General features: G+C 40.9%; 1 protein-coding gene across 2 annotated transcripts in view; it reads right to left on the bottom strand.

The window, feature by feature from the left end:
• PLEKHA4 (pleckstrin homology domain containing A4) overlaps positions 1-15289 on the bottom strand; it is a 130292-nt gene that overhangs the window by 43180 nt on the left and 71823 nt on the right. For both annotated transcript variants that reach the window (XM_089691004.1, XM_089691003.1), the window contains exons 2-7: positions 9747-9895; positions 6224-6331; positions 5816-5888; positions 4715-4815; positions 3551-3666; positions 967-1401 (exon numbers count right to left, since the gene is read on the bottom strand). In XM_089691004.1, the coding sequence (XP_089547130.1) occupies positions 967-1401; positions 3551-3666; positions 4715-4815; positions 5816-5888; positions 6224-6331; positions 9747-9833 (920 nt within the window). In that variant the 5' untranslated portion in view covers positions 9834-9895. The remainder of the gene's footprint in view (positions 1-966; positions 1402-3550; positions 3667-4714; positions 4816-5815; positions 5889-6223; positions 6332-9746; positions 9896-15289) is intronic.

Below are 15289 nucleotides of genomic sequence, written 5' to 3'. Positions count from 1 at the left end.
AGGCAGCAGACTTAGGGCACCAAGGTAGCTGGGAGGCAGAAAAATCCCAGTCCAGTCACTTGCTGGAAGTTCAGATTTTTAAAATACCTGCATTCCGATCAACCCCTTTATTGTCCTCCTGGAACAGCTGAAAACTAGTATCTCCTCCTCGCCCTCCCACCAGCATATAGCAGCTGCAGGAGGAAAATCCAGAGGACTGGTTCTAGTAAACACCTCCCCCGCTGCTCCTCTCGTCCTTGTTCCTCCATTTTTTTGCTACCTGTCCCTTCCCCCAAGTGCTCCTCTTTCAACAGGGCTCCTAAAAAAATTCTGAAAAATATAAAAATAAAAAAACTACTGACATCATCCACTGCCCTACTGACACCAAACGTTGCCCTACTGACATCATCCACTGCCCTACTGACACTGTCCACCGCCCTGACTGACACTGTCCTGCTGACACCATCCACTGCCCTACTGATTGACACTGTCCATTTTTAAGGTAGGCCAAGTTTGTATTTTTTGACATCTGTTTTATTATATTTATCTACATTTTCCTTGCTAGTTAATTTTTTTTAAATGGTGCTGAACCCCGGTGATCTTTGATCTCTTTCATGTTGTACAGGTCGATCTCCACCACTCAAAGCTTGCCTACCCCTGACCTAAGGGTTGACAAAATCCATGCCAACTGGAATATTGACATAACATTTCCTAATGTACCACGTGTATGTGTGTATTTCTAATATGCATTCCTGAAATTATGCCCACACTAGACAAAACAACAAATATGCTAGTCACAGAATGCCACCTAACCCTGCCCTTTATCCATATTCATTCCACCCATTCCCCATGTTGTAATGGGCTCGGATAAGACATTGTGCCTTTATATACATGTGTGGGAAGTGCATTCCTGCTAACAAAAGATGCACTGTGACTTTAGTAATGCACTTCATAACTGTCCACGCAAGAGTTAAAGTATTTTCTTACTCTGCTGAAGGTTGCTCCTTATGAAAAGGCACCCACTCTTCATCTTCTGGTATAGAGTCCTTCCCCTCCAGAGACATCTTGCTTTCCACGTCTTGTTTGCTATAAGTGAATTCTAGATTCTTCAGCATACTCTCTGGTGTTGGTGGCGGTACCGACCCATTCTGAGACACAGATGTGTAATGTTGTATGGCATCTGTTAAGGACTCTCTTAGTCCGCTGAACAAGCGGTCCTTCTCCAAGTCTCCGTTTCTGTCCTGTTCAGGCAGGCTGTCCCTGGAGCTCTCATCCTGTGATCTGGTCTCAGACAGGTGAGCAATCTCCAGAGATTCAGCACTTTTTCCATCATCGCCCACAGTGTTGATTTCGCTATGGGAAAAATCTTCATAACTGGCATAGAGTTCATCCTGTGGATTCAGGATGTGACCATGGCTGTTTCTATAAGACAGAAATGCAAAGTAATTTACATTGGACATCAATGACTAGCAGGTCTACAAAACCTAGAGTCAGAACCTGGCTGCTCCCACATACTTGAGATTTGCAGGTAAAGTGATCAATCCAATAACTGTTCAGGGCAGGGGTTAATACATGCAATTATAAGATCTTAGGCCATGCACAGAAATTTGCAACATTTTGGAAAATTTATGGGATTGATTTACTAACGGCAAATAGACTGTGCACAGTGCAAAGTGCAGTTGCTTCAGAGCTTAGTAAAACGGGGTAAAGCTCGACTTTGCAAAGAATACCCAAACACGTGCATTAAAATTGAAAATAAATAAATGTTTGCTTGCACATGTTTGGATGAGGGGAGTCAGCAGAGCTTCTGGTCACTTACTAAGCTCTGGAGCAAATGAACTTGCAGAGCACAACTACACTTTGGAACGTGCAGTCTATTTGCCTAGTAAATCATGAGTTGTTGGGGACTGTTCCTTTTCCTGCCTAGAAGAGGAACTTTTTTCACTGCAAATGAACTGGAATGTACAAACTGGTAACCAAAATTGAGTATCAGAAAGTCATCCATGTTGAGGTGGATCTCTCATCTCTCTGCATTAATAGAGATCTCCCTTTTTATGCCCAGCTTGAAAAACAGCCAATATAGATGTATTTCAACTTCTTCGGTAGGAGTTAAGAAAAAGAAAGTGGAGGTATTGCCTGTAAGAACTATATAATTTCCCCAATTCAGAATTTTCAACATCATATTTCAGCTCTCTTTTCAATATATCTATAATTTGCATTAAACTAGGTTTTAATTTTAAGAGATCAGATGACTTCTTTAGACTTCACTTATTTTACAAACAAATTATGGACATTTCATTACACTTAAAGCCTAGCTTTACCAAAATAACCCCACAAAATCAGCACAAGGGGCATGATTTACCTTCAGTGTGATGTATCCCTTGTGCTTCTGTTCTAGTTCAGTAGTAATCATCCTCCTCTGATGCTCCCCACTCCCGTAAGCTTCCCATGGGGCAGGGCTGAACAGAACTGAGGAGCGGTCACAAACAAACACTCTCATCAAAACTGCTTTGCTATGCTTGCCCAGCTCTGCCATTCATAGAAGCTTTACTACAGCTTCTATGAAAAAACAGGATCTATGAAAGGAGGATAGGTGAATGATTGCAAGGTCTACTCCCTCTATTCATAGATCGAGGCTCACTCATAGAAGCTATAGTACAGCTTCTATGAATGGCAGAGCTGGACAGAAAGGGTGGGCATAGTCAAGCACTCTTGATGAGAGCCTGTGATAGCTCCTCTATTCTATTTACCACCCCCATTGGAAAATTATGGTGTCAAAGGGCATTGGAGAAGGCAAATTACTACTGAACTAGAAGACAGAGGCACAAGGGACACATCACACGGAAGGCAAGGAACATCCCTTGTACTTATTTTGTGTGTTTTGTTTTAGGCAAATTAGGCTTTAAACAAGTCCAAGTATATAGGACTTTATTAACCCATACAAATGCAATGCCGTGCTGTATTCCTCATCTACCAGTCGGCTCCAAAAGGCTTCCTGGAACTAAATTAACCTCTTCCTGCCCTTCCTGGCAGCCCTTTAATGGGTTCTGAACAACCTAGAGTGAAAGAAGGATCAGCAATCATGTAATCGCTGCGATTGGCTGTCACAGTGGTTACATAACTGGGAGTGGTCCCACTGGCTACCAATTATTAGTGGAGACAGAGAGCGGTCTTTGAGCGTGCAGTCAGTGCTAGCTCAGCACAGAAACATTGACCGTCCAGTTATGCACATCTACAGCATGTGGGCATTAAAGCCCATCCTTTTGCTGCCACGTGTGTTACACAGATAGCAACAGGTTAATGAAAGCAGAAATCTGTTGCTATGGATAATTCCATGTGGTTAATAAAGTCTCTTTCTGCATATTTTACTTTTCTGGAAAGGGCCATTTCCTCTACAATACAAATGTCACTAATGTCATTATTTTCACTTCATAGCTTTTTCTCTGAAAGATTATTCATTCTTCGTTTCAATAAAAATTTGGATTGTGAGCCAACAAACTGTAAGACAATATCAGTCTTCACAGGTCTCCCAGGCATGAAAAATATTAAACAAGATATCCAATATTCATACCTGTTTTTGTTGTCAGCGACTACCAGAGCAGACTGGTTCATGGCTCGGATCCAGGCATTCATGTCCTCTTGTGTGTCTGCTCCAAAATAATAAGTCCTCATTCCAGGATGTTCTGCCTGAAAAGTCAGAGCACAGAAAGACCAGATATAAAACAGTGCCGTTATTCATGAGAGCTGAATCTAAAGGAAGTGGATGAACTGTCTGCAGCTCCAGATTCCTTCTCTATACACAGAAAATGATGTAATAAAGACAGTGTCTTGTTGGCCCATATGGGCAACCGCCCAATTTCTCATCATCTCCACCTTTTTCAATAGGTAATAAAAAAAAAAAAAAAAAAAAGGAAGTGTGACACACACTTAGACTTCACATACACTTTGACATAAACTGAACACCAACTTAAAGTGCACTTTGGGATGCCTTAAAGAGTGTATGTAAAGATTTGTTGTTTTTCTGAAACCTTTTGTATTAATATTTTGTACTTTTTACAATAAATATGTTCAGTATTAAAAAAAGAAAACATTTTCCTCAGTTGTGGATGGAATGTGGAACAGTCAGACATTTTAATATATGCTTGTCAGATTATCAGAATTATGAAATGTTTGAGTTACATATTCTTTAACTGATATGTGCCTTCTGTACCATGAAAAAGTAACCTGTTCGGTTTGCTTTGCTTCCTTTGTGTGAAATCCATGGTGTTCCTGCCAGCCCCTCTGCTTTCCTATTAAAAAATGACCACAATAAGCTTGAGAGCACAGCGTGGTCAGTTTTTTGACTGTGCTGGAATTCCGTGTGCTTTCGTCCAATTATGAGACTTGTTCTGACACACACCCCTCCCCCCAACAGCCATTGACTGGGAAGATTAGTGTACTGCTGTTTCTCATCCGGTAGCTCTTATACAGCTGAGAACAGAGGGTGTTCACATTTGATCACATTTTTATTTTAAACTGAATGGGTTGTTTTAAAAGGTGAGGGTGTACATTTACTTTAAGGAAATACACCAAATGGGCACACAAATCCTGTGTTTCAAGAATGGGAATTTTGTTCGCTATGGAGCCAAAAAATAACTTGATATGGAGTTTTAACCCTTTCCTACACTATCTAAAATTTACATTTTACTTAATTGTAGCTTGATAAATCAGCATTATTGTTTTATTTAGTACATACCTTAAAACTAAATCTCCTATTTTTCACTTCTCTTGGGTTTGCAGGTAAGATTTCATAACTTGGTAACAGAATGCTGCCAAGTACGGTCTCCTCTCGGCTGTCTGGAAAAGATAAGCACAACACAGTAAGAACAAAACAAGAATACTTCTCTATGAATCAATTGGTACAATTAAAGAGGTTGGTATTTCCCATAAAAATGGGCAGCACAGTGGCTAAATGGTTAGCACTTCCACCAGGCAGTACTAGGGTCGTTGGTTCAAATCCCAACCACGGCACCACCAGTTTGCATGTTCTCCCTGTGCCTGCGTGGGTTTCCTCCGGGTACCCCGGTTTCCTCCCACACTCCAAAGACATGCTGGTAGGTGAAGTAGATCCTGTCTAAATTGGCCCTAGTATGTGTATGTATGAATGTGAGTTAGGGACCTTAGATTGTACACCCCTTGAGGGTTAGGGACTGATGTGAATGTACAATATAGATGCAAAGCGCTGCGTAAATTGATGGCGCTATATAAGTACCTGAAATAAATTTAAAAAAACACACGCACATACCATACATAATCAGCACATTGTCGCCTTTCCCCGTGTGTCAACACCCTAAAGACCTTGCAAAAAACACACACCAAAAAAAAAAAAAAAAAACCTGTTGATCTGTCACATAGTACTTGTCCCTTAAGTCCTGCTATAAGAATGACAAGATACAGCATCTTTGTGGACTGAGTGGTGTCAGCTCTGCCCAGCTGTTTTTTCCTAAAATTCTCAATGCATCCTGCTGTTTTCATCTCCAAAGTACAGGCATTAACTGACTTGCAGTCCCAAGCGAAGCACTGGGAGGGCATAATAGACTGAGATAACAGAGGAAGAATACAGCACAGTTCTGAATTTCTGATAAGATCAACAGCTTTTTATTTTTGCACTTATAAAACAATAACAACAAAATGCTTTCAAAGGGTATATTTTAAAGACCAAAGAAACGGAAATAGGAAGTTCATTGTGTGTTCATACGGAACAAGGACAATTTTTCCATTGGTTTGGGGTATTTTACCGCAAAAGAAAAACTATACTGTATATTTCTTGTGAGCATTAATATCATTTATGGATTACCTCGGTAATAAAATAGGCAAAAATCAGACAGCACAAACCATCTTCTCTTCCAAAGTCGTAAGCCTTGACTGTCCTAAGAGAAAAAAAAAAAAAACTTTTAGAGCCAAAAGATCAATGTAGTTCTGTTACAGATTTGCGTTTTTTTTTTCTCCAATTAAACATTATGAAGTTTTCTAAACTGACACTAGAGGGAGACCTTTCCAACGTCTTTGTTATCAGGCAGAGAAAGGAACTCCACAACACACAATACATCAGTGAACAGACCAAGAAAGAAATGCAATATACAGTAAACAGCAACAAATCAGATTTTGGCCCATTAAAGCCATATCACGAAGGATAGCTTTTGATTGATTGCTCACTGTTACTGAATTTTGGGTAAGCAAAAGAAAACAAAGTGTAACCACTGACCTGTTTATAGAGCCAGCCCCGAATGACCACAGGAGAATTGGGGTCTCTCTTAATTGAATATTCTCTTTTTCCAAATGTGTGCACTCTTTTTATTGCTCTGGTTGATGGCTAAGAATAAAAGATAATTAAATGTTAACGGTTATTTTTAATATGTAAGCTGATCGACTATGTGACTATATCGGTCCTCTTAGGTCAAGACAGCCCACTTTGCCAGTTGTCTCTTCTGGGCACACACAATTGGCCAAAAGTCTGAACTAGGTTACAAAATGGGGGCTGTGATGGACTCAACAGTTGTCATACTAAAGAATCTGAAACACGGTTAGAGTCTGTTGCTAATAGAAATTAGTTAAGAGGAGATTTGAGCAAATGTTAGGCCATCCAAAGCTTTGTTCTATAAGGCAGTCCAACATGGTGATGGGCCAGTAGGAAAATGGTGGTGGTGGGGGTGTCAGGGACTGAAAAGGATCCAACACGTCCAAGTTCCTGAGCTTTGCTTTATAGAATGGACCAGCATTTGGGTGAAGCTGTAGGTATTGGATGCAAGACCAGGAACCTTGGGGTACCTGTATTTTATACCCATCAGTGCCTTTTTATTCTTAAATTGGCATTATAATGAACATAAAGTTACTCAAAAACAGCCGAAGAAATAAAGCTCATCACATTCCCCCATATAGCAAATATGCTCAGTGCCATCAGATCAGACCCCCCCCCACCCTGTGCACACGTTTCATTAGAAATGATATCTTCAGGGGGAACAGAAACACCTGTGATGTGCCTTCTTTCTTCTGCTGCTGTGCGAGGACACGGTTTACAATAAATCTGGATTAATTTTAGGGGGTTACTCTATGTATGGTCTCTTTGATGAGATCTATATAAAACATAAGCATTCCTGGGAGTTAAATGGAATAACCTGGGGCTGTTGGAGGGATTCCCTTGCTGGCTACCATCTGCTTCATATTATGAAAGAGCGCTTTTGACCTCCATAATGAGGTGTCTCTGGACTCAATAAGAGGAGTATTTTTAGTGGTGATGTCAGTGAAGGAGTGTCCCCAATGGCGATCACTGGGTGTCGGAGATCTTAAGTGGTCACAAGTAGTCATTACATGTTATACAGCACTGTACAAAAGTCTTAGGCAGGTCTGAAAAAATGCTATAAATGAAGAAAGCTTTCAGAAATAGAAGTGTTCATAGTTTACTTTCCATTTTTTTTAATTGATAAAAATAAACAGAGAAATGAAACATTTGGTGTGACCACCCTTTGCCTTCAAAATAGCATCAATTATTCTAGGCACACACACACTTTATGAAGGAACTCAGCAGGTAGGTTGTTTCTAATATCTTGAAGAACCACAGATCTCCTGTAGAAGTAGGTTGTCTCAGACCCTTCTGTCTCTGTAATCCCAGACAGACTCTGTGGGAGGCAAACCATCACTTCCAGCACATTATGTCAGACTTGCCTATAGAACATATCCTCCAGCGGTGACCTGTCACCACTGAAAGGGATTCCATCTTCACCTGTTCTTCCTTCTGGGTTCGGGGACTCTGGGCTAAGCCGCAATGCCACCACTCCCAAGCGCACGAGAGTCACAGCCGCAGCACAGAACTCGTAAGGAACGGCATCAGAGTGCATACACCGGCATCAGAGCACATCCCATCAGAGCGCATACGCCGGTGACGTCACCAGCTGCTGGTCACTGGAACAGACTTTACTACCACTTTAATGACTTTGGCTGTATGTTTGGAGTTGTTTCCCACCTGCAAAATAAATTTGGGGCCAAACTACATGCCTCTCTGATGGTATGGCACGATGGATAAGTATCTGCATGTATTTCTCAACATTTATGACACCATTGATCCTGACCAAATCTCCAACTCCATTTGCGAAAATGCAGACCCAAACTTGCAAGGAACCTCCACCATGCTTCACTGTTTGCCTACAGACACTCATTAGTGTACTGCTCTCCAGCCCTTTGTGAAGAAACTGCCTCCTGCTACAGCCAAATATTTAAAAGTTTGACTCATCACTCCACAGCAAGAAAGCATACAGGTGGCGCAAACACCTACAGCATTATCCAAGGTTTATTAAAAGTGTAAAAAGACAAAAAATATACTATAAGGCCATGGAGCTGGCCACAAGGATGGCAGAGTGTCCGAATGATGGTGCGGTCGGCCGTCTGACACGTTTCGGGGACGAATCCCTTTCCTCAGAGCTATGGCCAGCCTTAAACTTTTAATAAACCTTGGATAATGCACTAGGTGTTTGTGCCACCTGTATACCTTCTTCCAGTTCTGAGGAGAGCTGCATCTCCAGGACGTTATGGATGGAATCATAGATTTGTGTCCTAGATATGACAGAGGTCCAGAAGACCTTATTCATATGCTCTGGAGGTGCCTGAAACTGCATACATATTGGCATGATATTGTTTCTCTTATATCCTCCATTTATCAGGTTACCTTGCCAGCAGAAACTAAACAAAACTATGTCTTTTTAATAGGTTTGAGGAGTCTATTGTACCCACTGAGCTGATGCCTCCAGTCACCAGATTACTCTATATAGCACGAAAATGTATAACACAAAAATAGATATCGCCCGCCCCTCCCTCAGTAACAGAGTGGAAAACTCAGGTTAACAATGTAAACTCCTGAGAAAAACTAATATTTAAACATAAAAACGGTATTAGAAAATTTTAAACAATATGGGGCCCTTGGCTGCCAACACCCGGTTTGGCTCCATTCCATATGATGGCAAAAAGATTGCTCTCTCTATAAATATGTGGTGCCCTCTACTGTACAGTATCACCGTTGAAATTTACAAGTTTGCGGAAAGACGTGCAGTTTGACACTATTGGAAGGGGTAACAGACTTGGGTCAACTTGTGCTGGTTTAATAGTTTTATTGGTGTAGGATATATGTTCATACGGTGTATAAAAATGTCCCCTCTTTTCATTTTGGAAAGTTGCTGTATATATTATATGCAATGCCAATTGAAAAGCAAAAAGGTAAGAACACTGTTGATTGCTTCTGGAACTATAATGGCACTATCCGTATGCCTATGGTCTGGGACGTAGGTGTTACTTATGGAATACCGATTTATCACTGTATGACCAATGTTATTTGATTTGTTTGTAGTTTGTTGTGCACAAAATTGTGCATTTGTTAAAAAAAACCAAAATGTTGAAAAACCTAATAAAAAAGACCCGATTTAAAAAATATATATATAAAATTATAGAACCAATTGTGGAAATATTGATCTCAGCTTCAATAACAAACTGAAGTACATTTCTAGCAATTGCACATTATGAGTCATTGTAAGGTTTAAAAAAGTAAAATTTTGGTGTTTCGTTTTTGCATTACTTATTTGTTTTGTGTTTTGCATGTTGTGGCGATAGCATTTTAGTAAATCACATTACAAACACACTTTTATCTATAGGTTTCACATACATAACACACGATTTAGGATTTTTCTGAACATTGCATACATAAAAAGCAGTGCAATGCACCCGCTTATTCTGGCTAAACTCACCCTTGACCCCAGACTGGTAGAGGTGGTTGTGGCAATGCTGCTGGCCACACTGAGGCCACTTCTGGGACGTTCCATTTCTTCAGTCATGGTTGGCGGCTTCTAATGAGAATGGGATGGTCTCTGGCTGGGTCAGGAGTTCATCAAAGTCCCTGTAAAATAAACACTTCTTTAAATGATCCATTCCTGGTTAGTCAGCCAGAAAACGTGGGTATTAAAAAGGCCTGGACAGCTCATTGACTTCCACCAACACAATTAGCCTGAGAAACAACAAAAACCAGAGACCTCCGATATACCAGACCTTAAAGTCTAAGATGACAATGGGTGGGCATGGACATACAATGGGTGGGCATGGACATACAATCTACAATTGAACATACAATTTCTGAAGATGACGGGCACTAATATTTTACCATTGGTCTTTTATAAACCCCCAAAAGACTACTGTCACCAAGACTTTCTCCATGACCCCCATCAGTGTACAGATTCTACATATATGGCGTAGAAGGATCCCGAAATTCTTATGTTAGAAATTGGTCTCTGTTTTGGCTCCATGCACACTAACTTAAATAAAACTGCCAGTGCTCTTGGCAGAAAAAAACACAACTCTAATTTTGAGTTTTTTTGTGCTAGCGTGTTTTATGCAGAAAAACAAAAACACTCAAAAAAGGAAAAACAGAATAATTATTTTCTTTGCTTCTAAACGCAGAGCTTAAAAAAAACACCTACAGACTACCTAATGTGTATGGACACATAGGATTTATTCATTTCAGGTACTTATATAGCGCTGTCAATTTACGCAGTGCTTTACATACACACTATATATATATATATATATATATATATATATATATATATATATTTTGAACATTCACATCAGTCCCTAACCCTCAAGGGGTGTACAATCTAAGGTCCCTAACTCACATTCATACATACACATATTAGGGCCAATTTAGACAGGATCCAATTAATCTACCAGCATGTCTGAGTGTGGGAGGAAACTGGAGCACCCGGAGGAAACCCACGCAAGCACAGGGAGAACATGCAAACTCCATGCAGGAGGCGCCATGGTCGGAAATCGAACCCATGACCCTTTTACTGCAAGACGGAAGTGCTAACCACTAAGATACTGTGCCGCCCATAGGATGATGTTGGTTGCCTATACAGTAGCGACAAAACACTAAACTCCTCCAAGAGACGTGTTTTTTTAAGACAGTGTGCATGGAGCCTGAAGCAGATGTTCTTCTATGTATGCTTCCAGTAGTAAATTGATGCACCTGGAACCTTAGGAGAACGGCAAGTGATACTTTAGTACCAGAAGTTTGTTTATTGATGCTCTACTGATGGTGTCCCTGTGGGGTATCTGGGTAATATGTGCGCTGTTTCTGTGCACCGCGGAAGTGCCACAAAAACTTTGGGACATGAAGACAATATTGGAGTCAAAAATCAAAGACTTGCACTGGAATATTAAAGTTCAAATATTGGTTTGATTCCAAACATTCACTGGGTACAAGAGCCAATGCATTTCACGGGCCATATTTTGCCCCCTTCATAAGGGATTATGGACAGATCTGTTTGTGTGGACAGTCATTAAGGCCAGCCATAGACGGGATCGAACCTCAACTGGTTCAGCAGGGACCTGCCAAAATTTGATCCATGTATGGGCAGGCTGGTTATACCCAAGTCGGCTTTGGTACAACCAGCCTGTTGGATTTGTTTACATGCAATCACTGCCAGCGGCTATAGTCCTTAGTAGTAATCAATGTGTTTTTCCGGCTGGAAACAATAGCGCTGCAGGAGGGATTCCCTCATCAACACAGTTAGAAATCTAGCATTTTTTTCCCTTCCACTAGTGGTAGAAGGAAAGAAAGAAAATCAAATCTATGGCTTGCCTTATACTCTCAATATGCGTTGTTGTAACGAACTTAGTTTGGATTTACTCAAACCAGATGATGAATGTTATTAACAGATCTCACATTTCCATTAACACCAATAAAGGGGACAATTTGCCACTGAAGTGGAGAACCACCACCACGACATATGGTGGGCATGGAGGATGGGAAATGAAGAAAGCAAGCTCTGAAGAGTTGGCTGGACCTGCAGTAAGTCTGGCAAAAACAGAGTTTTGCAGAACTTCCATCTTTCCTTTCTCAAAGCTACTAGATATGAAATTATTTATAACAACAATGTGACGTCTGGATGTCTTCTCCTGCCACTAAAGTGTATATAAAGCCCAAACATTTTGTTTTCTATAGAATGTGGAAAAAGTTAGAACCAATAATGTTTTTGTTTCCCTGCTGGAGAGATTCAACCTCATCAAGGTCATGGTGACCATTGCCTCCGATACAGATTTGCCTTTACACACCTTCCTGACACTGCATTTTTCTACAACTAAGAAATGGAATATATAAAATAATTTTTGCCTTGCAAAAATACATCCCGACATTAATAACAAGAAAAAAAAAATATTTCTATAAATATAAAAGGACTCAAGTTTATCCTCTAGGGATTAGAAACCAGACCCCTATTACTGGTTACAGCACGATTTTAAGTCTATTAATGTATTAGGCCAAACAGCAACGCTGTCAATCCATATATTTGTGGCAACGTGCAGCTGTTACTGGCCCTCTGTGATTGGAGAATACATACTTTGAGTCCCCCCCATCCCACTCAGACATAAATGGCTTTTTTTCTTCCCTTTGCAGCTTTGAGTAGACTGACAAAAGTCCCAGTTAGTGACATTAGAACAAGGGATAAAGCCCGATTATGATGCTGCCATCTTAGGAATGTTTGAACTATTCAGGGAAGTGATGAAGAACACACAGATCTGCCAAATGAAGGAAACAAAATTAACTTGCATTTAGTGAAAGAACCCCCCCCCAAAAAAAAAAAAAAAAAAAAAAAAAGAAGAATGTACAGTATTTTCTGCGTGTTTGCGGAATACTGTACTGAGATCCTTAGTAGGCATTTGCAATTTACAATGAACGCCCTTGTGTTCCTAACATAGTTACACACATAGTTAACCATCTGAGCTCTAAGATTTTACCCCCTTCGTGACCAGAAGATTTTTTGCTTTTTAGCACTGCGCTACTTTAAAAAAAAAAAAAAAAAAACCCCCAAAAAAAAAACCACAAACAACATGGAGCTGCACCAATATTCTAATAACATAATAGTAGAAGATAATCTAAAATAGTAATACAACCTAACATTATCAAAATATCAGCAGATCATGGGTGCAAAATTGGGGGGGAACTGTGATGTAAAGGGGGGGGGGGTTGGGAGTGGACCGTGATGTAAGAGGGTGGGGGGGGGGGGGGGGACTGTGATGATGTGATGTAAGGGGAGGGGGGGAACTGAGATGTAAGGGGAGGGGGGAGCTGTGATGTAAAGGGGGGGACGGGGACTCCTTTCCCTCTTGTATTGAACTGTATTGTTGCTGTATTGTCTCCCGTTATATTGTAAAGCGCTATATAAATCCTGTATAATAATAATGTAAAGGGGGGCAACTGTGATGTAAAGGGGGGAACTGTGATGTAAGGGGGGACTGCAAAGTAAAGGGGGAAGAAACTGAAATACAGGAGGAAACTGACAAAGAAGGGGGAAACTGACATAAATGGGGTGGGGACTGTGATGTAAAGGGTGAGGGGACTGTGCCATGAAAAAGGGAACTGTGACAGAAAGAGGAGGAAACTGATGTAAAGGGGGAGACTTCGTGACAAAGCATGTGTGTGTGTGTGGGGGGGGGGGGGGGGGAACTATGACGTTAAGGGGGTATTTTGATATGGGGGGGGGGGGGGGGGTCTGTGACAAAGATAAACAGGGGGGAACTGTGATTCAGGTGGGGGATTGAGGACTGATGTAAGAAGTGGACTGTGATAAATGTGAGGGGGGCTGTAGTGTGAAGATCTGAGTCATCACACAAAACATGCGATTTGGACCTCTGCTGAAAGAAAACTTTTCTGATCGGACCACCATGAAATTTTAATACCATACCCCTGCTCTGAAAGAAAAGAACCCTTTCCTCAATCTAAAGTTAAATTTCCTTTCTTCTTACCTTACCACGTCTTCTTCAGGGACCTTAGAGTAAACAGTTTCTTACAGTTACTAAAATAACCTTCCATATATTTGTACAATGCAATCATATCCCCTCTTAACCTCTTCCCCAGAGTGAATAACTAATCTATGTAATTGATCCGCATAGCTGAGGTCCTTAATTCCCCTTATTAACTGTGTTCCCTTCACTGAAATCTTTTTAATTCAACATCCTTCCTGAGGACTGATGACCAAAACTGAACTGCTCATTAAGGTCTCATGCACATTCAACATTTTATTTAGCTCTCCTAGAAGCCTCCTGCTGGCAGCAGCGTTTTGGGCAAAAAAAAAAAAAAAAAAACCCCACCTGATGCTTGTAAAAGTGTGTAATGCATTTGCCGCGTTTACAGGCGTCAAGTTTTTTGGCGTTCATCCATTTCATTGGACACATAGGTTAACATGCAGGAGGGTCAAGAGATGGGTGAAAAAAAAACAAAAAAACCACTAGCTGCCCCTAACACCAGCTGTAAAAAAAATGTCCAGTGTGCATGAGGCCTAGCCAGAATTTTATCAAGGGGTAGAATTATTGATTTATCTCTTGCATGTATGAATGTATGCTCCTTTGTCAGATGGGAGTATTCTTCTAGCTTTGTTAGCTGCGGTTTGGCATTGCAGCTATTGCTTAGTCAGTGATCTACAAGCACCCCCAGATTCTTTTCCATCTAAGACTCCCACCGGGGAACCCCTCCTAAGGTGTACATTACTTGTGTATTTTTGGCGCCCAAGTGCATACATTTCTCATTATCAGCACCATATGGTTTCATTCAAAATTACGTAGAAAACACAACTATGTGGAATAACAAGGATCAGCTTCTGTGTACAGAAACCCAAAGGGTCTACCTGCAAGCAATTTTTTGTGTGTGTTAACTTCTCTCCTTCATAACCCAAGTCTGAGAGTCAGCTGAATGGGCCCCCATGTCTGCTGACTCCTAGAGTTGCTTGTGGTCTCGTTTCTATTGTGAGTAGGTATTGGAGGCCATGTCTTGTATTTTTACAAAGTTAAAAAAAAGGGAAAAAAAAAAAAAGTCAACTCTTCTTTGAAGTGGTTGTAAACCTCAGATATGAAAAATGATGAACAAAGCATATCCCTCTACAGTGTTTACTTGTTTCAATCTAGAGCACAAAATGTCACTTCGGTCTGCTGCTTTGTTCCTCTGCTATCAGCGTGAGTCACTGCTGACAAGTTTTCCTGACACCAAGAGAAAAAAAAAGGTGACAGGGGAGGGAGCTGCAGGCGATTGACAGCCTCAGTTCTGTTCCTGTGTGCAAGGGGGTATGTCCCTTCTCTCCAATCAGCTCTCAGAGATCCCCTCATTGAGTGTAACTTCCCCGCCCCCTGCTTTTCAGGGCTGAGAGATCCTGTGTAAATTCTGTACTTTGAATGGATATAGGGGCTGTAAATAAACAGGTACAACTCCAAAGACATGCTGGTAGGTGAATTGGATCCTATCTAA

The sequence above is a fragment of the Staurois parvus genome, unplaced genomic scaffold, assembly GCF_062004578.1.
Source record: "Staurois parvus isolate SC_StPar_1 unplaced genomic scaffold, SC_StPar_1.0 ptg000548l, whole genome shotgun sequence".
NCBI lineage: Eukaryota > Metazoa > Chordata > Amphibia > Anura > Ranidae > Staurois > Staurois parvus.
This window is presented reverse-complemented; position numbering and strand designations above follow the sequence as displayed.